This window comes from Scyliorhinus torazame, chromosome 21, assembly GCF_047496885.1.
Source record: "Scyliorhinus torazame isolate Kashiwa2021f chromosome 21, sScyTor2.1, whole genome shotgun sequence".
Classification (NCBI taxonomy): Eukaryota; Metazoa; Chordata; class Chondrichthyes; order Carcharhiniformes; family Scyliorhinidae; genus Scyliorhinus; species Scyliorhinus torazame.
In genome coordinates, this window is record NC_092727.1 from 51,118,259 (window position 1) to 51,143,443 (window position 25,185).

Consider the following 25,185-nt stretch of genomic DNA (forward strand, 5'->3'; position numbering starts at 1 on the left):
TTAACTACACCTATCGACTAAGATAACCTGTACTTAACCAAGGCCAAAAGGGAGCGAACATATGGCGAACTCTTCTTCTTATACTCGGGGGGGTTTTGCGCTCTTTTGGGCGGTCCTTCGATTTGGGCCTTACTAATTGGGTGATCCCTGATCACTCCATTCGATTCCTTAACCAATAAGTGGGTGGGGATCTGAATAGCTGGGCATGTCCCACATGGTCACTGTTTGCATTTCCCTTGAACAGGGAGTGGCGCCGAAATATCTGGAACTTTCCCGGTTGCTTGAGTACCAGTCCTTTGTTTTGGTGAAGATGGGCCATCAAAATGCTGATTGGCCTGGTTAACATGCTAATGGGACAGAGTTTCGATACCGTCTGGACCTTTGCTGACAAATATGCATTTCAGGCTCTGAGCCTGCCTGATTCTTGGCTTGTCCATTTTACCCACCAGTCTTTGCAAATTCCTCTGCACCTAGTTGGAAGTGGCCATTCCAGATGGCTACATATCCCATGAACGAATAAATGAATATCTATCAAAACTGCTTCCTCTTCCAGGATCATCCTCAGTACAAACAATCTTCTTGACCCCCTTTCTCCTCCCTCCTCCACCCCATACTTCGAATAACAAGTGGGAAAACCTCATGGACTTTGTGTTATTAAAACTGAGACCATCTGTTCAGATGCCTCTGCTGTTTTCTTCCTTTTCCCCCAGCCCACCATGTCAAACAAGGTTTCCCCCTGTGCTCACTCTGAGTTTGTATCCTTCTCAACTTCCCCTTATTATCTCCCCATATGACCTCCCTGAGCTCATGGGCTGGATTTTATGTTCCCCCAGTTGGATGTTTCTCCGCAGTGCACCATTAGATGACGGCACGATTCTCTTCTCCCGCCACTTATCAAAGGGATTTTACATGGAACCCACCCCACGTCACTGGGAAACCTATGGGTGAGAGTGCACTGCTAACTGGAAAAGAAAATCCCAACGGCTGGAGAATTCCAGTCCATGTTACCCATAAGATTCCGTTCCTGCCCCTTAAACTTATTTCCACCAAACTGCTGACCACACCCCGTCTTATATTAGCAATTCCTTTTCTCATTTATTGTCCCCTCTCCTTCGAATTTGCAGTCAGCACACTCCTCTCAAAAAAAAACTATCCTTAACTCTCTCTCCTTGCAATCTACCGTACCATGACAATCTCCCTCTCCTCTTCTGAGTTCATCACTGTGTTGTCACTTCCCAAATCCATTTTCATTTTCATCCCAACACCGTGTTCAAATCCCTCCAACCAAGTTTCACCTTCTCAGCCAGAAAAATGCAAGAGTCCTTATCAAAGTCACAAATTGCTTCGTTTGTGACCGTAACTGTGGCGAACTGTTCCTCCTCCACCTTCTCGATCTTTCGGCAGTCTTTGTGAGATGGTTGACCACACTATCCTCCTCCAACAGCGCCACCTCTGGCTGTGAGTTCTCCTTCCTGATTCCATCCTTGCCTAACTCCAATGGCTTCTACAGAGCTTTAATATTCCTGAGAAGGGAGACAGGTTGCTGGGTTGAGCACTGTTAAGGAAGCCATTTCATGCTGCTACTGTGCAGTGACTATGTGAATGGTATTTTCCAATAATAGGATGAAGCTATCAGTCCAAAAGGACATTGCGCCCACCTTGTGAGCGGCGTGGTGTATGAATTTCAGTGCTGGTGTTTTGTTTATTCATTCATGGGATGTGGACATCGCTGGCTGGGCCAGTCTTTGTTGCCCATCCCTAATTACGCTTGAACTGAGTGACTTGCTCGGCCATTTCAGAGGGCAGTTAGGAGTCAACCACATTTTTGTGGGTCTGGTGTCACATGTAGGCCAGACCAGGTGTGGATGGCAGATTTCTTTCCCAAAAGGACATTAGTAAACCTGGTGGGTTTTTACGACAATCAAAATTCGATCCATGGTCACCATTAGACTTTTAATTCCAGATTTCTATTGAATTCAAATTTCAGCAATTGAAACCTGGCATTACCGTGGGTCTCTGGATTACCAATCTAGAGAAAGTAGCACACATCATTGCTTCCCCCAGTACATCCCAGTAATTGTGTCCAATAGGCCAATCCTTTTTAAATGATCTCAATCATATCTACTATTACTTGACCTTTCTATTTAGTACATTAGGAACAGCAGTATTAGCTCAGTCAGTTGGGCGGCTGGTTTGTGATGTGGAGCAATGCCAACAATGTAAGTTCAATTCCCATACTGGCTGAAGTTATTCAACCTTGCTCCTTACTGAGGTGTGGTGATCCTCTGGTTAAATCACCTCCAGTCAGCTCTCTCTCAAAAGGGGAGAGCAGCCTCTGGAGCTATGGTGACATTCATTTCATTTAGTTTAGACTTTACTTGGGTGGTTTTACAACTTCGAACCCCATTAAGGAATACCGTGGGTGGCACAGTGGTTAGTACTGCTGCCTCACAGCGCCAGGGACATGGGTTCGATTCTGACCTCGGGTGACTGTCTTTGTGGAGTTTGCACATTCTCCTTGTGTCTGCGTGGGTTTCCTCCGGGTGCTCCGGCTTCCTCCCACAATCCAAAGATGTTCAGGTTAGGTGGATTGGCCATGCTAAATGGCCCCTTAGGGTGGGGTTGCAGGAATAGGACAGCGAACTGGGTCGAGGTAGGATGTCTTTCGAAGGGTCGGTGCAGATTCGATGGGCTGAATGGTTTCTCTCTGCACTGGAGGGATTCTCTGATTCTATGATTCCTCACAGGATGGACATAGTGGAGTTCAGTCAAGCACACCTCTTCCGGTTTTTATCGATAAGGCAAAAGAAATGAAATGAAAATCGCGAATGTTATTCTTCAGAACTCCACTGTTACAGGCATTCCAATGTAATCTTAATTTCTATTAAAATGCTCTCTCTGTTCCTAGGTTAAACAATGCCCCAGTGAGAGGCTATGAAAAGGATGTTGGCAACAAAACAACTCTAAGGATATTTTACCCGGAATCAGCAACTGAAAATACCATTGCTGAAAACAATCTCGACACGCTCTTTGTGTTTGTACCATTTAAGACAGTTGACGTCCGTTGGTTAAAGGCGATCGTGTACAATGAAACAAAAGTAGGTATCCTGGATCGGAACGGTAATGATTCTCACGGGCCACATCCAGAGACAGAGACATTCGGAATCACTGGGGTGCTTCTGCTCTGTGAGCTCATGAAGTGGTTAAGAGTTGCATCCAAATATTGGTGCTCTAAAACTCTCACTGGATCTTCTTAAGTGCCTCAGTTGCTGCATCATGAAATGGTGGGGTGAATGTACACCCATTTATGCAATGAGATGCTGACTCAGTCGCATTGGTTATTGGAGACCAGGTAACACCCAGAGGAAGTTTGGAGGGTAAATCAAATAAAGAAATTGGAACAAAGTAACTAACAGGAAGGACTCTTACATACGTCCCCCTTAGAATATGAAACATTTCGGCAAGGACAATACAAAACACACATCCATTCATCCTTCCTTTCCTACTACGTACGGTTCCCCCCAATTCTTACTTCTGCCACTTATGATAATGGATCCGCGATAATATCGTCCTTTCCGGGAATATGCAGTACGTTGAAAGGCAGCAACAATAAACTCCAAAAGAACAATCACGTGTTCCGAGTTTAACATTTTCCTGCCAATGTAAAGAGATTATGGCTTTGCTAATTATCATGCTGGACATAAACTTTAAAATGCTGAAAGGCAAATAGCAATGCTAAGGCATCCTTCTCAATGGTGGAGCACGTTCTTTGGCACATACTTAGTTTCTGTGAAAAGTATCCCACCGGCCTCTCTATTCCTGACTCATCATCCTGTAGTAACACTGTTCCCACCCCAACTCACTGGCAACCATGGCCACTTTAAATTGTTTTGAAAAATCAAGGTGACCAACACTGGTTCGCTTACCAATATGGCCCTCATTTTCTCAAAAGTTGTTGGGCAATCTGTGAATCATACCATTTTTGTTTGTTTCTGTAATAAATTAGTGAAAGGTACCGCGATGGCACTAAAGTTGGATACACATTTTCCATAGACCCCTAGGAACTTCATTATCTCCCGTTTTGTTTTTGAAAAGGGGAAATCGAGTAATACCTTTACCTTGGCTCTTGTGGGTACCACTCATCCCTGTCCCACAACAGATAGGTCACATTTGCTTTGACAAACTTGTGTTTGGTCAAATTGATGACTAAATCGACCAACGGAAGTTGTTTAAATAATTCCTCCATGGCAGCACGGTGGTGCAGTGGGTTAGCCCTGCTGCCTCACGGCGGCGAGGTCCCAGGTTCGATCCCGGCACTGGGTCACTGTCTCATGTGGAATTTGCACGTTCTCCTCATGTTTGTGTGGGTTTCGCCCCCACAACCCAAATATTTGCAGTGTAGGTGGATTGGTCATGCTAAATTGCCCCTTAATTGGAAAAAATGAATTGGGTACTCTAAATTTATAAAACAAAAAAATAACTCCTCCAATTGTCCTGCCTGCTCCTTCCATGTGGCATTGTAAACTACCACGTCATCCAAATGGACCACACCGTTGGGCACCCTAGGCACTACTTGATGTATGGGTCGTTGAAATGTAGCTGGTATGTCTTTAAACCTGAATGACATTACTTTACACTGATACAATCCCCTTGGAGTCACAGAGGCAGATATCTCTTTAGCCCTGGTATTTAAAGGAAACTGCCAATGTCTCTTTAATAAATCAATTTACGAAAGGCATGAGGCACAGCCTATCCTATCATTTCAGTCCTCCAACCTGGGTATCCATTTTGGTGATTGCATTGACCTGAGGGTAGTTTATACAGGACCAGGTTCTCCCATCTGGCTGAGGTACTAACCGACCGGCGAACTCCAGTTTCTCTTACGTGGCTCAATTAAATGATCCTCCAACATGTATTGCATTTCTGCTTCTATCTGAGATAGTATCTGTAGGTTCAGTTGGTATGGATGCTGTTTGAACATCTACACCATGTTCGGTTAATGTAGAGCACCCCGGTGATTCCCTCCAAATCTTCTTATGCTTTTGCAGTATCCTTATGAGATCTTTACGTCGCTCTTCTGCTAAGTGTGCAAACTCAGTATCTAACTTTTCTAGTATTACCGCATTTGCTCGTCGTACCACAGGAGGATCACTCTGCAAATTGTCAACCTCTTACCCTACCTCACTCTTTCCATCTCTGTCCACTTTCACTACTCCTACCACCTGACACACTGGTTCCTTACTATTTTCTTGCCTACAATGTTATTTCTCCAACATATCAAGGTGGCAAAATCGGTCCTTGTTCCTACAGTCTGGAGGATCTATCAGGTGATTCACCTTAATCGCCCTCCTAATTACCTTGTAGGAGCTGCTGAATTTTGCTTTCAGAGATTCACCCTGCAAAGGCAACAGTATCAGTGCCTCAACTCCAGTTTGAAATGTTCTGGACCTGGCATGTTTGTCTGCCCACACTTTCATTCTTGCTCCTGAAACCCTTGAATGCTCCTGGGCTACCAGACAAGCTCCTGTGAATCTTTCCTGAAATGTGGACCATGTAATCCAACATATGAAGATTTGTCTTCTTGTTTTAGAAACTTCTCTTGCATCAACTTTAATGGATCCCTTACTTCATGGCCCAAAACCAATTCAAATGGGCTAAACCCAGTAGATTTGTTCGGAGAATCCCTGTGGCAAATAGTAAAAAATCCAATCCCTTGTCCCAATCTCTTGAACATTTATGGCAATAGGCCATAATCATGATTTTGAGAGCCTGATAATATCTTTCCAAAGCTTTGTGAGTTTATGGGTGAAAGGCAGTTGACATTATTTGCTTGACACCAAAACTACGAATTATGCCCTGGAAAATTTTAGGCATAAAGTTAGAACCCTGGTGAGATTGTACTTCTAAGGATACGGTATTGGTTGTGAAGAACTGCCTTAACTTTTCCGGAACTTGCTTAGCTGTAATTCCGGAACTCGGTTGGTCACACCTATGACATAAGAATGTACTGATGCCCTGCCTTTGTTTTAGGCAATGGTCCTATACAATCCATCAATAGCTGACTGAATTGGTCTTCAAACACTGCTATGTGTATCAAAGGTTTAGGTCTAATCACATGTTGTGATTTACCTATTACCTGACAGATATGACGTAGAATCATAGAATTTACAGTGCAGAAGGAGGCCATTTGACCCATTGAGTCTGCACCGGCCCTTGGAAAGAGCACTCCACTTAAGCCCACACCTGCACCCGATCCCCATAACCAAGTAACTTCACCTAACCTTTTTGAATACTAAGGGCAATTTAGCATGGCCAATTCACTAACCGGCACATCTTTGGACTGTGGGAGGAAACCGGAGCACCTGGAAAAACCCCACAGATACACGGGGAGAAGATGCTGACTCTGCACAGACAGTGACCCAAGCCGGAAATCGAACCTGGGACCCTGGAGCTGTGGAGCAACAGTGCTAACCACTATGCTACCTTGCCGCCCATGTACAGAATTGCATGACATCCTTGTGCAGCCCTGGCCAGGAAGAATGTCAGTTGCTGTTGCTTGAGTTTTCCAAATTCCCACATGTCCTACTAATGTGCCACCCGTAGTATTTCCCAACGATATTTGGGCGGTACCCCTACCTGATTCCTCGTCCGCAGGTCCATGAGGATGTCTCCACTTCCTCACCGGGGATGTAGCTGTCATGCACGCTCCCTGGGTAGCGGGCACACATGTGCATAATTCAGAGGTGGTTGTTATACACAATCTGAACATTCAAGGAACGGAACCCCTTCCTGTTAATATAGGCAGACACTAATGCCCTGGTTCTCGTAGGCGACAGGCGTGCCATCGATTGCCCCCTGGGCCAAGAGCATCCTGGTGATGGCAGCAAATCCTGCAGCCCGGGCAGCTTGGTGCGCAAGATCCAGCTGGAAGATGATATAGTCTGATGCCCGGGCATGCAGAGCATCCATCATCTCCCGGATGCCCCTGTGTGCTGACGATTGGGAGATGACACACAGATGCCCTTGAAAGACCCTGTGGCATAAATGTTCAGGGCTGCAGTGACCTTCACGGCCACCGGGAGCGGGTGTCCTCCTCCTCCATGGGGTTCCGTGGTTGCGAGGACATGGCACAGGTGCCACACTGTCTCCCTGCTGAGATGCATTCCTCCGTGGCAAATGATGTCCGTCAGGTCATCCAACGATGCCTGGACACTTTGGGCCATCATTCTCCTCCCCTTCTGGGTCCCTCCTCAGCATATTGGGGAGCCAGGTCTTCAGGGTGTGAGGCGACCCCTTGCATATATAATGCTGTCGCCAGCCTGTGTTGGCATTGCTGCCATATGCAGTGTCTGCCTGGCTCGGCTGCCACAAGCAACGCAAGATAGCCTCCGCGGGATCGACCCCAGCAAACATCACTTTGTCTGGAAGGAATTGGAGAAGGAGAGAGATCAACAATCAATTAGACCTTCAACCCCAGGACACCAAAATCTCCCAAGCCTCCCTCATCTTTACCTATCCCTCCTTCTCTCAGAGTGTCATCCAGCAAGCCAGTCGCACTGGAAAACCTTGCTCTGCGCACTCATACCCAGCAAAATCAGGAGCCCTGGACTCCAGACCTCTGCTGGGAACATGAGGGAGACCGTGCTCACTACCCGCCACTCATCCCTTTAGCCGCGAGAGGATCCTCAGAGGTGAAGTCCTGCTCATAAGCGTTTGATTGTTAGCAGCTGCTTCTACAGTGCTGACGCTCAGAGTTTAGGCACACTGTTCAGCCATGTTTGCTGGACATGCAATGCATCAATCATCCTCTGAGGTATAGCACGAGTGCCCTCAACGATGCACTTGAGATTTGAGGAGTGTGAAGTGCTGTCACAACTAGCAAGCCTAATTCCGCATTTGAAATAGCCTTCAGCTGTGAAGCAAGTGGCTGCTCACAGTCAAAGGGAGTGAAAATGAATTTCAGGACAGAAGCCGTGTGTAATATCCTGCACGGGACTGACAGGACGAGAATGATTATCTTTTCCGTGTTTCTTGCGGAGTATGAGTTCCCCGCTGAAGAGCGGGAGAATTCCATTGAGCATTGTATAAAAGGTCGGCTGGTAAAGCACCAACCAGATAGAGACCTGGTAAGGATCTACTGGGAAGTATATATACCGTAATTGTTGATAAATCAACGTTCTTTATTTTACTTGGTGTGGTCTCCCTGTGTCCTTATGAAACCCAGGACATTTCTGTTGTCTGCAGAGGGCTGGCTGTGTAGTCTGAGCATGTGCAGGATCCTCACATTCCCAGGATGCAGCAATGACGTTTACTGAGCACCACTAACACTGCGCTCTGTATAATTATTTATGTAGCTGGGCGGCATTGTGGCACAATGGTTAGCACTGCTGCCTCACAGCTCAAGGGTCCCGGGTTCAAGTCCAGCCTTGGGTCACTGTCTGTGTGGAGTTTGCACTTTCTTCCTGTCTGTGTGGGTTTCCACCGGATGCTCCGGTTTCCTCCCACAGTCCAAAGATATTCAGGTTAGATGGATTGGCCATGCGAAATAGCCCCTTAGTGTCCAAAAGGTTAGGTGGGGTTACAGGGACAGGTTGAGGTGTGGATTTAAGTAGGGTGCTCTTTCCATGGACTGGTGCAGACTTGGTGGGCTGATTGGTCTCCTTCTGCACTGTAGATTCTACGATCTAGCCCTGATATTTAGAAGCCAGTGAAAGTAATATTGTCCCAAGTGACATTTCTATCAGGTTCCTGCTCCACATTGCCGCTGAGCTGAAGGACAGCTGTCCTCTTGCTGCGCCCTCACATTTGCATAGGCAAACACTCATATCTCAGTGCTGCAACAGACCAGGATAATCCCTCAGTGGTAAGAAAGCTCAATACTGCCCAGAGCTACTGAAACCTGTGACACCTTTCCTCAGTACTAATTTACATGAACTACAGAGCACCAACATGGTGCATCTTTATTGCCAGATTGTTGTGTGTCCTCATATTTAAAATATAGATTGGAAATAAACATTAACCTAAGAAGGAGTGAGGGGGATGAATTGGATTGCTCCTGAGTTCCGAGCTAGGATTTGTCATATTCTGTAGTCTTGCCAATATGAATGATGCACTCCAGAACATCTAGTTCAAATAATTTATTATGAAATAACTGCGTGGTAAAGAAAACTGGAATAAATGTATAAAAAACTACTAACACTAACTAACTACTCTAGAGCTACTGCAAAATACATCGATCCACCAACAGGACTTACTCCCAACTCCCCCGGCACAGAATCACGTGGTAGGTTTACACTGCCACCTGCTGGTCGCAGGTTGTGCATGTTATCATTTACAAGATTGCTTTATAGATATCAACACAGGATTGTGAAGCGTGATTACCCAGTGCTCGATCAAAACAGTATAGGCACCACGTAAATCTTATGTTGCCCATTGATTTGCATGATTGTGGCATGCAGCCCAGAGCTGGGCACACGGTTGAGTGGCTGTGCACCTCACCAGGGAAACCACATTCATGCCAGAGAGGTGCCACTTGAAGTTAACCTACACCTCTGACAGTCAAACTGCACCCTCTCAACATGAGGATGGATTCCGATTGCAGCAGGGGCTGAACCTACTTGGACAACATTCAGGAAAGACGTGACATGGTGCAACAGTCCAGAGAGGGATGCCCAGGATTTTCAGCTCGAGAGTTACTGTTGCAGGAGATGCAGCAGACGAGAGAGACACTCTTCCCTCAGGAGGTCACGGTCCCCATCCAGACTAAGGCTCAGAGAGCAATGGGAGCAAATGGCTGTTCCAATCAATGACACTGGTGAAGCTCGAAGACGTGGATTCAGTGCTGCAAGAAGTTTCATACCATCAAATGATTGGTGAGGGTTAGTGAAGGCATTGAACATTTCCATCCCCATTACACACCAACACAGAAATCTCCATTAAACATTGGGGAACTTTCCTGATTGCGCAAACCTGATTCAGGTGGGTTCCCGTGGGTAGACGGGCCATGTGGCATGTGGGAGTCATTGCCTAGCATTCCGATTGCACCTTGAAGCCTGGACACTGTGTGGGATTCAACACCACACACGCAGCAGCCAACATCCGAACACCCAGGGGATGGGACACAGCTCCCGGGATATGACCACGGCCGGAGGGTGGGTGGGTGCCACGGATCAGGGGGTTTCCTGGAGGGATGGGCAAAGGGTCCAGGGGTCAGCCTGCATTACGGAAGAAAGTGACAGAGGCATCATAACGTTTGTACAAAATGTTGTTTAATGTGCTGTACAATACCCCATTCACGATAGTACAGCCCCCCAACCACCCCAGTCCGCAACCCCACCCCCTCCCCACCCCCAACTTAACCCCTCCCCCTACCCCAGTGCACTCAGTGATCCTCAAGGTGCCTGGCCCTCCTAGTTCTGCCACTATGGTGTTTCCCCAGGATGCACATCTGAGGTGGACGCAGCCAACTGCTTACCTCGACCTGTGGCCTTCGATGCCCCTGGCGGACATCCTCTGGGGGCTCTGGGGCCAGAGGGCCACGGCTCACTTGTCAACGGCACATGCACAGCCGGGCATCCCTGCCCCGTGTGCTGACCCCGAGTCGCAGTCTCATCAGAGGGGTGGAACTCAGGAGTGCTGGTGGCCATCGCCACCACCCCATGGGGCGGGCCCGGGTTGGCACTCAGCGCCCCCTCCTCCCGATCAGTGCCCATAGGGCCCTGGGGTTCACCTTGGGATGGAGGGGCAGCTGGTTCGGGCCCCGGCTGCCCCTGCCATCATCTGGTTCTGCCAGAGTTGGTGGTTCCCCAAGGCCCACACCATCGTGTCGACGCTCTTGCCAATGTTCCTCAGTGACAGAGACACATCCTCCAGTGACCGAGCTATGCTCTGCTGTGCCTCAGCCATGTCCACCTGCGACTGTGACAGGCTCCGTAGTGCCTCGGCCATTCCCATCTGAGGCAGACATACTGCCGAGACCCTCAGCCATGGCCGTCACCGACTCCGCAATGCCTTGGATACCTTCACTAATGGTGCCAATGTCATGCACCGGGCTCTCCCCTGCAGTCACCACCCTTGCAGTGTTGGCCTGGGTGCCACGCATTGCTTCGCCATCTCCTGCACCCATAGCCACTGCTGGAGTGACACTGACATCTCCCTCTGGACGTCCTGTTTGGTCCCTATTGTCCTGAACAACCCCGGGTAACTCTGTTCCAGAGGCTCAGCATCAGGCCGGGACCCAGCTGTGTCCAGGGATCCAGCAGACCTCCAACTCCTGTCTCTCCTGGGGGTTCTTGCCTCCACCAGATGAACATCAGCAGCAGTAGTCCTCCCCAGATTCTGCCCCAGAAGCCTCACCACTACCAGTGTATCTGCGCTGGTGGAGGGTGGGGATAACAGCTGTGCCACGACTATAACAGATGCATCCTCACAGCTCTCCTCTGAGGTGTTCACCCCGGGGCCAGGGAGGAGTCCGCCCGGGAAGGCCGGCGCTTTCGACTGCTGGACCTGTAAGAGAATGGACAAGTGGTCAGTGGGAGGGATGGGTCAGTCAGTAAGGCAATAACTAGTCACGTTTGACAGGTCCCCCGGGTGGAGCCTGGTGGTCCCTCACCTCTGCGGCGCCCACCACCCTCCGCATTGGTGGCTGCCCTGTCCTCGGCCACACCAGTCACCTCTGGGGCACGCTCCCTGAAGGAGGTGAGGATTCTCAAGTCTGGCACCCCAGCGCCAGTCTGGGCCCTATCCCACCGATTCTGGGAAAGTTTTTCCTGAGGGGACACAGAGCGGACATCATCAGCCACACGCATGCTTCACAGTTGTGAGGGCGGGTGCGAAGGAATGGTTGCGATGGAGGGAGGATTGAAGGGGTGGATGGAGGAAGTGCTGGAGGGAGTGCTGAAGAGGGAGGGGGATGGAGGAAGGGCTGGGGGCCGGCTGGGGGGAAGCTCCCTTGGCGGGGTTGGATGTTGGTGTCAGCTAACTCGTACTGCCCGATGTAGTTCGTTGCCCTTTTGACACTGGAGGCCAGTCCTCCTGGTCACACTCCCCGAGCTGACAGCTCCCGCCACCTCATCCCAGGTAGCACTGCCTGCCTTGTGGCTCACCATCCGGGACCCTCGGGGGAACAGGACATCCCCCCTGCCTTCCACCACGTCCAGGAGCCTCCGGAGGTCAGCATCCCCATTTCTTGGGGCTGGTCTCTTCGGTGCAATTGTTGCGAGCTGGATGGGGTTGGATGAGCAAGTGCAGCTTTAGTGCTGCTCGGTGTTGTTAGTGGGGGGTTGGCGAGTGCTGTCCCAGCGAATCAGCTGGCGAGCCCACATTCGGGCCTGAAGCCCGTGAGGCCTCATTAAGTGGACCAATTGACATTGAACAGTGCTCCGGCCTCTCTCGGCCGAGTGCGGTAAAACATGCGCAAATTTCCGCTCGCTGCAGCACTTGGAAATTTTTCCAGAGAATCGTGTCCTCAGTCACATTTTGGGCCTTGGGGAGTTTCTCCCCAGTCTCACCCACACTTTGAAATGTTTACAGCAGTGGGGTGCTAAACCCGCTGGAGAGACAATTTGAAAGGGTGCCCGGATCTCTAAGTGAGCTTGACAGTCCCACACATCCCCCATCCATGGGCAAAGCAATTCCCAACAAAATTAGGCATTACCCCCTCACCCCAAGTGAGGACATCCCACTATGAGATTCCTGTGCCTCCTCCCTATATAGGCTCACACACACCCCTTTCGGAACCCCTCCTTTCAGGGCCCCCTTCAACCTCCTATGAGGCATTAGCTTTGAGGAGCGGTTGAATAAACTTGGTTTGTTCTCACTGGAACGACGGAGGTTGAGGGGCGACCTGATAGAGGTCGACAAAAGTATGAGGGGCATACACAGAGTGGATAGTCAGAGGCTTTTCCCCAGGGTAGAGGGGTCAATTGCTAGGGGGCATAGGTTTAAGGTGCGAGGGGCAAGGTAGATGTACGAGGCAAGTTTTTTACACAGAGGGTAGTGGGTGCCCGGAACTTGCTCCCGGAGGAGGTGGTGTAAGCAGGGACAATAGTGACATTTAAGGGGCATCTTGACAAATACATGAATAGGATGGGAATAGAGGGATACGGACCTAGAAAGTGTAGAAGATTGTAGTTTAGTCGGGCAGTATTGGTCGGCACGGGCGTGGAGGGCCGAAGGGCCTGTTCCTGGACTGTACTTTTCTTTGTTCTTTGTTGTTCTTCCCAGCCTTTATGAGGCCCCTTCTTCGGGGGCCCATTCGCCAACCCACCTTTCTCAACACCCTTTTCATGGGCATGGTCCTCCACAGTCTCTAATCCATGCTAGTGCCAAGCTGCTGCAATGCCAGCCTGGCAGCCGGGTGGTGCCTCTGCCACCCTGCCATCATCTGGCCAATCCAGCACACAGACACTCACACACACACTTCATCACACACTCACACAGAAATGTCCATCACACACTCACACAGACATTTCCATCACAAATTCACACAGACATTCCCATCACACACTCACACAGACATCTCATCACACACTCACACAGACATTTCCATCCAACACTCTCGCAGACTTTTCCATCACAAAATGACATCGACATTTCCATCAAAAATTCACACTGACATTTCCACCACAAACCCTCACAAACATTTCCATCAAACACTCTCGCAGACATTTCGATCAAACACTCTCGCAGACATTTCAATCACAAAATCACATCGACACTTCAATTGGAAACTCACACTGACATTTCCATCACAAACGCTCACAGACATTTCCATCAAGCACTCACACATTTCCATCAAACACTCTCGCAGACATTACTATCACAAAATCACACCGAGATTTCCATCACAAACACACACAGACATTTCCATCACAAACTCACACAGGCATTTCCATCACAATCTCAGGCAGGCATTTCCATCAAAGACTCACAAAGACATTTCCATCACAATCTCATGCAGACATTTCCATCAAACACTCACACAGACATTTGCATCAAAACCCCACACAGACATTTCCATCAAACACACACACACATATCCATCAAACACTCACACAGACATGTCCATTACACACTCACAGACACATTTCCATCACAAACTCACACAGACATTTCCATCACAAACTCACAGACATTCCAGCATACACTCACAGCGACATTTCCATCACTCATTCACACAGATTTTTCCATCACAAACTCACACAGAGATTTCCATCAAACACTCACACAGAAATTTCAATCAAACACTCACGGACATTTCCATCACACACTCACACAGACATTTCCAACACACACACACACACACAGACATTTCCATCACAAACTCACACATTTCCATCACAAAACCACACCAAGATTTCCATCACAAACTCACACAGACATTTCCATCACAAACTCACACAGACATTTCCATCAAAGACTCACAAAGACATTTCCGACACAATCTCAAACAGACATTTCCATCAAACACTCACAGACATTTCCATCACACACTCACACAGACATTTCCATCACACACACACACGGACATTTCCATCACAAACACACACATTTGCATCACACACTAACACAGGTGTTTCCATCACAATCTCACACACATTTCCATCACAAACTCACACATTTCCATCACAAAACCACACCAAGATTTCCATCACAAACTCACACAGACATTTCCATCACAAACTCACACAGACATTTCCATCAAACACTCACACAGACATTTGCATCAAAGCCCCACACAGACATTGCCATCAAACACACTCACAGACATTGCCAACAAACACTCACACACATATCCATCAAACACTCACACAGACATTTCCATCACAAACTCACAGACATTCCAGCATACACTCACAGCGACATTTCCATCACTCATTCACACAGACATTTCCATCACAAACTCACACAGACATTTCCATCAAACACTCACACAGACATTTGCATCAAAGCCCCACACAGACATTGCCATCAAACACACTCACAGACGTTGCCAACAAACACTCACACACATATCCATCAAACACTCACACAGACATTTCCATCACAAACTCACAGACATTCCAGCACACACTCACAGCGACATTTCCATCACTCATTCACACAGATTTTTCCATCACAAACTCACACAGACATTTCCATCACATTCTCACACAGACATTTCCATCTAAATCTCTCACAGACATTGCCCACAAACACTCACACAGACATTTCCATCAAATACTCACACAGATATTTCTATCACACAATCACACAGACATTTCCGTCAGAAACACACACACATTTCCATCACACATTCACACAGAGATTTCCATCAAACACTCACACAGACATTTCACTCACAAAACCACACCAAGATTTCATTCACAAACTCACACAGACATTTCCATCAAACATTCTCACAGCCATTTACATCAAACACTCTCACAGACATGTACATCAAACACTCATACAGACAATTCCATCACACACTCACACAGACATTTCCATCAGACACTCACATGGACATTTCCATCACAAGCACACACACAATTCCATCACACACTCACACAAAGATTTCCATCAAATACTCACACTGCCATTTCACTCACAAACTCACAGACATTTCACTCACAAACTCACAGACATTTCCATCACAAAACCACACCATGATTTCCATCACAATCTCACACAGACATTTCCATCAAACATTCTCCCAGCCCTTTCCATCAAATACTCTCACAGACATTTACATCAAACACTCACACAGACATTTCCATCATACCTTCACACAGGCATTTCCAACACAAACTGACACAGGTGTTTCCATCACAATCTCACACAAATATTTCCATCATAAACTCACACAGATATTTCGATTGCACAATCACACAGACTTTTCCGTCACACACACACATTTCCATTACAAACTCACACCGACAGTTCCATCACAAACTCACACAGATATTTCCACATAACACACACAGGCATTTCCATCAAACACTCACAGACATTTCCAACAAACACTCACAGACATTTCCATCACACACTCACACATACATTTCAATCACGCACTCACAAAGACATTTCCATCGCAAACTCTGACAGACATTCCCATCAGACACTGACACAGACATTTCCATCACAAAATCACACAGACATTTCCAACGCAAACACACAGACATTTCCAACGCAAACACACAGACATTTCCATCACAAACACACTGACATTTCCATCACTAACTCACACAAACATTTCCATCACATACTCACACAGTCATTTCCATCACATACTCACATAGTCATTTCCATCACACACTCACACAGAAGTGTTCATCAAAAGCTCACACAGACATTTCCATCACTAACTCACACAGACGTTTCCATCACAAACTCACACAGACATTTCAATCACAAACTCAGACAGACATTTCCATCACACACTCTCACCGATATTTCCATCACAAACACACACAGACATTTCCAGCAACCACTCATAGACATTTCCATCAAAAACTCACACAGACATTTCCATCAAATACTCACACAGACATTGCCATCACAAACTCACATAGACATTTCCATCAAGCAGCTTCACAGACATTTCCATCACACACTCACAGAAATTTCCATCACACACTCTCACAGACATTTCCATCCCAAACTCACAAACAGATTTCCATCACACACTCACACAGACATTTCCATCAAACAGTCACACAGACATTTCCATCACAAACTCACACAGACATTTCCATCACACACTCACACAGACATTTCCATCACAAGCACACACACATTTCCATCATGCCGTCACACAGAGATTTCCATCAAACACTCTCACAGACATTTCCATCACAAACTCACACAGACTTTTCCATCACAAATTCACACAAACATTTTGATCACAATCTCACACAAACATTTACATCACAAATTCACGTAGACATTTCCATCACACACTGACACAGACATTTCCATCACACACTCATATAGACATCTCCATCAAACTCTCTCGCAGACATTTCTATCACAAAATTACACAGAAATTTCCATCACAAACTCGCACAGACATTTCCATCACAAACTCACACAGACATTTCCATCACACCCTCACACAGACATTTCCATCAAACATTCTCGCAGACATTTCCATCAAACAAACTCACAGACATTTACATGAAACACTCACACAGATAATTCCATCACACACTCTCACAGACATTTCCATCCCAAGCTCACACACAGATTTCCATCACAAACTCACACAGACATTTCCATCACAAACTCACACAAGTGTTTCCATCACAATCTCACACAAACCTTTCCATCACACACTCACACAGACATTTTTATGTCAAACTCAAACAGACGTTCCCATCAAACACTCACACTGCCATTTCACTCACAAACACACAGACGTTTCGATCACAAAACCACACTATGATTTCCATCACGACTCACACACCCATTTCCATCACAAACTCACACAGACATTTCCATCACACACTCACACCGACATTTCCATTACAAACACTCACAGACATTTCCATATAACACGCACGCAGACATTTCCATCAAACACTCACGCAGACATTTCCATCAAACACTCTCGCAGACATTTCCATCACTAAACCACACCAAGATTTCCATCACAAACTCACACAGGCATTTCCATCAAACACTCTCACAGACATTTACATCAAACACTCATACAGACAATTCCATCACACACTCACACAGACATTTCCATCAAACACTCTCGGAGACTTTTCAATCACAAAATCACAACAAGATTTCCATCACAAACTCACACAGTCATTTCCATCTCAAACTGACACAGAAATTTCCATCACAAACTCACACAGGTGTTTCCATCACAATCTCACACAAAGATTTCCATCATAAACTCAAACAGATATTTTGATTGCACAATCACACAGACGTTTCCGTCACAAACACACACACATTTCCATTGCAAACTCACACAGACATGTCCATCATAAACTCACACAGGTGTTTCCATCACAAACTCACAGAGATTTCCATCACAAACTCACACAGACATTTCCATCACAAACTCACACAGACATTTCCATCACAAACTCAGACAGACATTTCCATCACACACTCATACCGACATTTCCATCACAAACTCACACAGACATTTCACTCACAAACTCACACACATTTCCATCACAAAACCACACCAAGATTTCATTCACAAACTCACACAGACATTTCCATCAAACATTCTCACAGCCATTTACATCAAACACTCATACAGACAATTCCATCACACACTCACACATACGTTTCCATCACAAACTCACACAGACATTTCCATCACAAACTTACACAGACATTTCCATCACAAACTCACACAAACATTTCCATCACAAACTCACACAGATATTACCATCACAAACTCACACAGACATTTCCATCACAAAAGCACAGAGATATTTCCATCGCACACTCACACAAACATTTTCATCCCAAACTCACACAGGCATTTCCATCACTCACTCACACAGACATTTTCATCCCAAACTCACACAGACATTTCCATCACACACTCACACAGACATTTGCATCATAAACACACATAGCCATTTCCATCACAAACTCACACAGACATTTCCATCACACCCTCACACAGACATTTCCAGCACAAACACACACAGACATTTCCATCACAAACTCACACAAACATTTCCATCAGAAACTCACACAGATATTACCATCACAAACTCACAGAGACATTGCCATCACAAAAGCACAGAGATATTTCCATCACACACTCACACAGACATTTCCATCACACACATACAGACATTTGCATCATAAACACACACAGACATTTCCTTCACACACTCACACAGACATTTCCATCAGACAATCACACAGTCATTTCCATCAAACTCACACAGACATTTCCATCAAACACTCACGCAGAAATTTCCATAATAAACTCACACAGGCATTTCCAGCAAACACTCTCACTGACATTTGTATCACACACTCACACATTCATTTCAATCACAAACACTCACAGACATTTCCATCATCAACTCACACAGACATTTCCATCACAAACTCACACAGACATTTCCATCACAAACTCACACAGACATTTCCATCAAACATTCTCGCAGACATTTCCATCAAACAAACTCACAGACATTTACATGAAACACTCACACAGATAATTCCATCACACACTCTCACAGACATTTCCATCCCAAGCTCACACACAGATTTCCATCACAAACTCACACAGACATTTCCATCACAAACTCACACAAGTGTTTCCATCACAATCTCACACAAACCTTTCCATCACACACTCACACAGACATTTTTATGTCAAAGTCAAACAGACGTTCCCATCAAACACTCACACTGCCATTTCACTCACAAACACACAGACGTTTCGATCACAAAACCACACTATGATTTCCATCACGACTCACACACCCATTTCCATCACAAACTCACACAGACATTTCCATCACACACTCACGACATTTCCATTACAAACACTCACAGACATTTCCATATAACACGCACGCAGACATTTCCATCAAACACTCACGCAGACATTTCCATCAAACACTCTCGCAGACATTTCCATCACTAAACCACACCAAGATTTCCATCACAAACTCACACAGGCATTTCCATCAAACACTCTCACAGACATTTACATCAAACACTCATACAGACAATTCCATCACACACTCACACAGACATTTCCATCAAACACTCTCGGAGACTTTTCAATCACAAAATCACAACAAGATTTCCATCACAAACTCACACAGTCATTTCCATCTCAAACTGACACAGAAATTTCCATCACAAACTCACACAGGTGTTTCCATCACAATCTCACACAAAGATTTCCATCATAAACTCAAACAGATATTTTGATTGCACAATCACACAGACGTTTCCGTCACAAACACACACACATTTCCATTGCAAACTCACACAGACATGTCCATCATAAACTCACACAGGTGTTTCCATCACAAACTCACAGAGATTTCCATCACAAACTCACACAGACATTTCCATCACAAACTCACACAGACATTTCCATCACAAACTCAGACAGACATTTCCATCACACACTCATACCGACATTTCCATCACAAACTCACACAGACATTTCACTCACAAACTCACACACATTTCCATCACAAAACCACACCAAGATTTCATTCACAAACTCACACAGACATTTCCATCAAACATTCTCACAGCCATTTACATCAAACACTCATACAGACAATTCCATCACACACTCACACATACGTTTCCATCACAAACTCACACAGACATTTCCATCACAAACTTACACAGACATTTCCATCACAAACTCACACAAACATTTCCATCACAAACTCACACAGATATTACCATCACAAACTCACACAGACATTTCCATCACAAAAGCACAGAGATATTTCCATCGCACACTCACACAAACATTTTCATCCCAAACTCACACAGACATTTCCATCACTCACTCACACAGACATTTTCATCCCAAACTCACACAGACATTTCCATCACACACTCACACAGACATTTGCATCATAAACACACATAGCCATTTCCATCACAAACTCACACAGACATTTCCATCACACCCTCACACAGACATTTCCAGCACAAACACACACAGACATTTCCATCACAAACTCACACAAACATTTCCATCAGAAACTCACACAGATATTACCATCACAAACTCACAGAGACATTGCCATCACAAAAGCACAGAGATATTTCCATCACACACTCACACAGACATTTCCATCACACACATACAGACATTTGCATCATAAACACACACAGACATTTCCTTCACACACTCACACAGACATTTCCATCAGACAATCACACAGTCATTTCCATCAAACTCACACAGACATTTCCATCAAACACTCACGCAGAAATTTCCATAATAAACTCACACAGGCATTTCCAGCAAACACTCTCACTGACATTTGTATCACACACTCACACATTCATTTCAATCACAAACACTCACAGACATTTCCATCATCAACTCACACAGACATTTCCATCACAAACTCACACAGACATTTCCATCACAAACTCACACAGACATTTCCATCACACACTCATACCGACATTTCCATCACAAACTCACACAGACATTTCCATATAACACTCACAGACATTTGCATCACACACTCTCACAGACATTACCATCCCAAACTCTCACACAGATTTCTATCACAAACTCACACAGACATTTGCATCAAAACCCCACACAGACATTTCCATCAAACACACACACACATATCCATCAAACACTCACACAGACATGTCCATTACACACTCACAGACACATTTCCATCACAAACTCACACAGACATTTCCATCACAAACTCACAGACATTCCAGCATACACTCACAGCGACATTTCCATCACTCATTCACACAGATTTTTCCATCACAAACTCACACAGAGATTTCCATCAAACACTCACACAGAAATTTCAATCAAACACTCACGGACATTTCCATCACACACTCACACAGACATTTCCAACACACACACACACACACACAGACATTTCCATCACAAACTCACACATTTCCATCACAAAACCACACCAAGATTTCCATCACAAACTCACACAGACATTTCCATCACAAACTCACACAGACATTTCCATCAAAGACTCACAAAGACATTTCCGACACAATCTCACACAGACATTTCCATCAAACACTCACAGACATTTCCATCACACACTCACACAGACATTTCCATCACACACACACACGGACATTTCCATCACAAACACACACATTTCCATCACACACTAACACAGGTGTTTCCATCACAATCTCACACACATTTCCATCACAAACTCACACATTTCCATCACAAAACCACACCAAGATTTACATCACAAGCTCACACAGACATTTCCATCACAAACTCACACAGACATTTCCATCAAACACTCACACAGACATTTGCATCAAAGCCCCACACAGACATTGCCATCAAACACACTCACAGACATTGCCAACAAACACTCACACACATATCCATCAAACACTCACACAGACATTTCCATCACAAACTCACAGACATTCCAGCATACACTCACAGCGACATTTCCATCACTCATTCACACAGACATTTCCATCACAAACTCACACAGACATTTCCATCAAACACTCACACAGACATTTGCATCAAAGCCCCACACAGACATTGCCATCAAACACACTCACAGACGTTGCCAACAAACACTCACACACATATCCATCAAACACTCACACAGACATTTCCATCACAAACTCACAGACATTCCAGCACACACTCACAGCGACATTTCCATCACTCATTCACACAGATTTTTCCATCACAAACTCACACAGACATTTCCATCACATTCTCACACAGACATTTCCATCTAAATCTCTCACAGACATTGCCCACAAACACTCACACAGACATTTCCATCAAATACTCACACAGATATTTCTATCACACAATCACACAGACATTTCCGTCATCAAATACTCACACAGATTTTTCCATCACAATCTCACACAGACATTTCCATCAAACATTCTCCCAGCCCTTTCCATCAAATACTCTCACAGACATTTACATCAAACACTCACACAGACATTTCCATCATACCTTCACACAGGCATTTCCAACACAAACTGACACAGGTGTTTCCATCACAATCTCACACAAATATTTCCATCATAAACTCACACAGATATTTCGATTGCACAATCACACAGACTTTTCCGTCACACACACACATTTCCATTACAAACTAACACCGACAGTTCCATCACAAACTCACACAGATATTTCCACATAACACACACAGGCATTTCCATCAAACACTCACAGACATTTCCAACAAACACTCGTACAGACATTTCCTTCACAAACTCACACAGACATTTCCATCAAACAGTCTCACAGAGATTTCCATCACACACTCACACATACATTTCAATCACACACTCACAAAGACATTTCCATCGCAAACTCTGACAGACATTCCCATCAGACACTGACACAGACATTTCCATCACAAAATCACACAGACATTTCCAACGCAAACACACAGACATTTCCAACGCAAACACACAGACATTTCCATCACAAACACACAGACATTTCCATCACTAACTCACAGAGACGTTTCCATCACAAACTCAGACATTTCCAACACACACTCACACAAACATTTCCATCACATACTCACACAGTCATTTCCATCACATACTCACATAGTCATTTCCATCACACACTCCCACAGAAGTGTTCATCAAAAGCTCACACAGACATTTCCATCACTAACTCACACAGACGTTTCCATCACAAACTCACACAGACATTTCCATCACAAACTCACACAAACATTTCCATCACAAACTCACACAGACATTGCCATCACAAAAGCACAGAGATATTTCCATCACACACTCACACAGACATTTCCATCACACACACACACAGACATTTGCATCATAAACACACACAGACATTTCCTTCACACACTCACACAGACATTTTCATCATAAACACACACAGACATTTCCATCACACACACACAGACATTTTCATCATAAACACACACAGACATTTCCATCACAAACTCACACAGACATTTCCATCAGACAATCACACAGTCATTTCCATCAAACTCACACAGACATTTCCATCAAACACTCTCACTGACATTTGTATCACAAACTCACACATTCATTTCAATCACCAACACTCACAGACATTTCCATCAGCAACTCACACAGACATTTGCATCACACACTCACACATACATTTCAATCACAAATTCACACAGCCATTTCCTTCAGACACTCAGACAAATATTTCCATCACAAACTCACAAAGACATTTGCATCACAAACTCACAATGACATTTCCATCAAACACTCACTCAGACATTGCCATCGAAAACTCAGACATTTCCATTCCACACTCACACAGACATTTCTATCACAAACTCACACAGACATTTCAATCACAAACTCAGACAGACATTTCCATCACACACTCTCACCGATATTTCCATCACAAACACACACAGACATTTCCAGCAACCACTCATAGACATTTCCATCAAAAACTCACACAGACATTTCGATCAAATACTCACACAGACATTGCCATCACAAACTCACATAGACATTTCCATCAAGCAGCTTCACAGACATTTCCATCACACACTCACAGAAATTTCCATCACACACTCTCACAGACATTTCCATCCCAAACTCACAAACAGATTTCCATCACACACTCACACAGACATTTCCATCCATCAGTCACACAGACATTTCCATCACAAACTCACACAGACATTTCCATCACACACTCACACAGACATTTCCATCACAAGCACACACACATTTCCATCATGCCGTCACACAGAGATTTCCATCAAACACTCTCACAGACATTTCCATCACAAACTCACACAGACTTTTCCATCACAAATTCACACAAACATTTTGATCACAATCTCACACAAACATTTACATCATAAATTCACGTAGACATTTCCATCACACACTGACACAGACATTTCCATCACACACTCATATAGACATCTCCATCAAACTCTCTCGCAGACATTTCTATCACAAAATTACACAGAAATTTCCATCACAAACTCGCACAGACATTTCCATCACAAACTCACACAGACATTTCCATCACACCCTCACACAGACATTTCCATCAAACATTCTCGCAGACATTTCCATCAAACAAACTCACAGACATTTACATGAAACACTCACACAGATAATTCCATCACACACTCTCACAGACATTTCCATCCCAAGCTCACACACAGATTTCCATCACAAACTCACACAGACATTTCCATCACAAACTCACACAAGTGTTTCCATCACAATCTCACACAAACCTTTCCATCACACACTCACACAGACATTTTTATGTCAAACTCAAACAGACGTTCCCATCAAACACTCACACTGCCATTTCACTCACAAACACACAGACGTTTCGATCACAAAACCACACTATGATTTCCATCACGACTCACACACCCATTTCCATCACAAACTCACACAGACATTTCCATCACACACTCACGACATTTCCATTACAAACACTCACAGACATTT

The 25,185-nt window shown here is 45.1% G+C and overlaps 1 protein-coding gene across 1 annotated transcript in view; it reads left to right on the plus strand.

Moving 5' to 3' along the window:
- LOC140398054 (CMP-N-acetylneuraminate-beta-galactosamide-alpha-2,3-sialyltransferase 4-like) overlaps positions 1 to 25,185 on the plus strand; it is a 125,755-nt gene that overhangs the window by 51,414 nt on the left and 49,156 nt on the right. Inside the window, exon 9 of the mRNA XM_072486266.1 lies at positions 2,909 to 3,098. Coding sequence (XP_072342367.1) covers positions 2,909 to 3,098 — 190 coding nt within the window. The remainder of the gene's footprint in view (positions 1 to 2,908; positions 3,099 to 25,185) is intronic.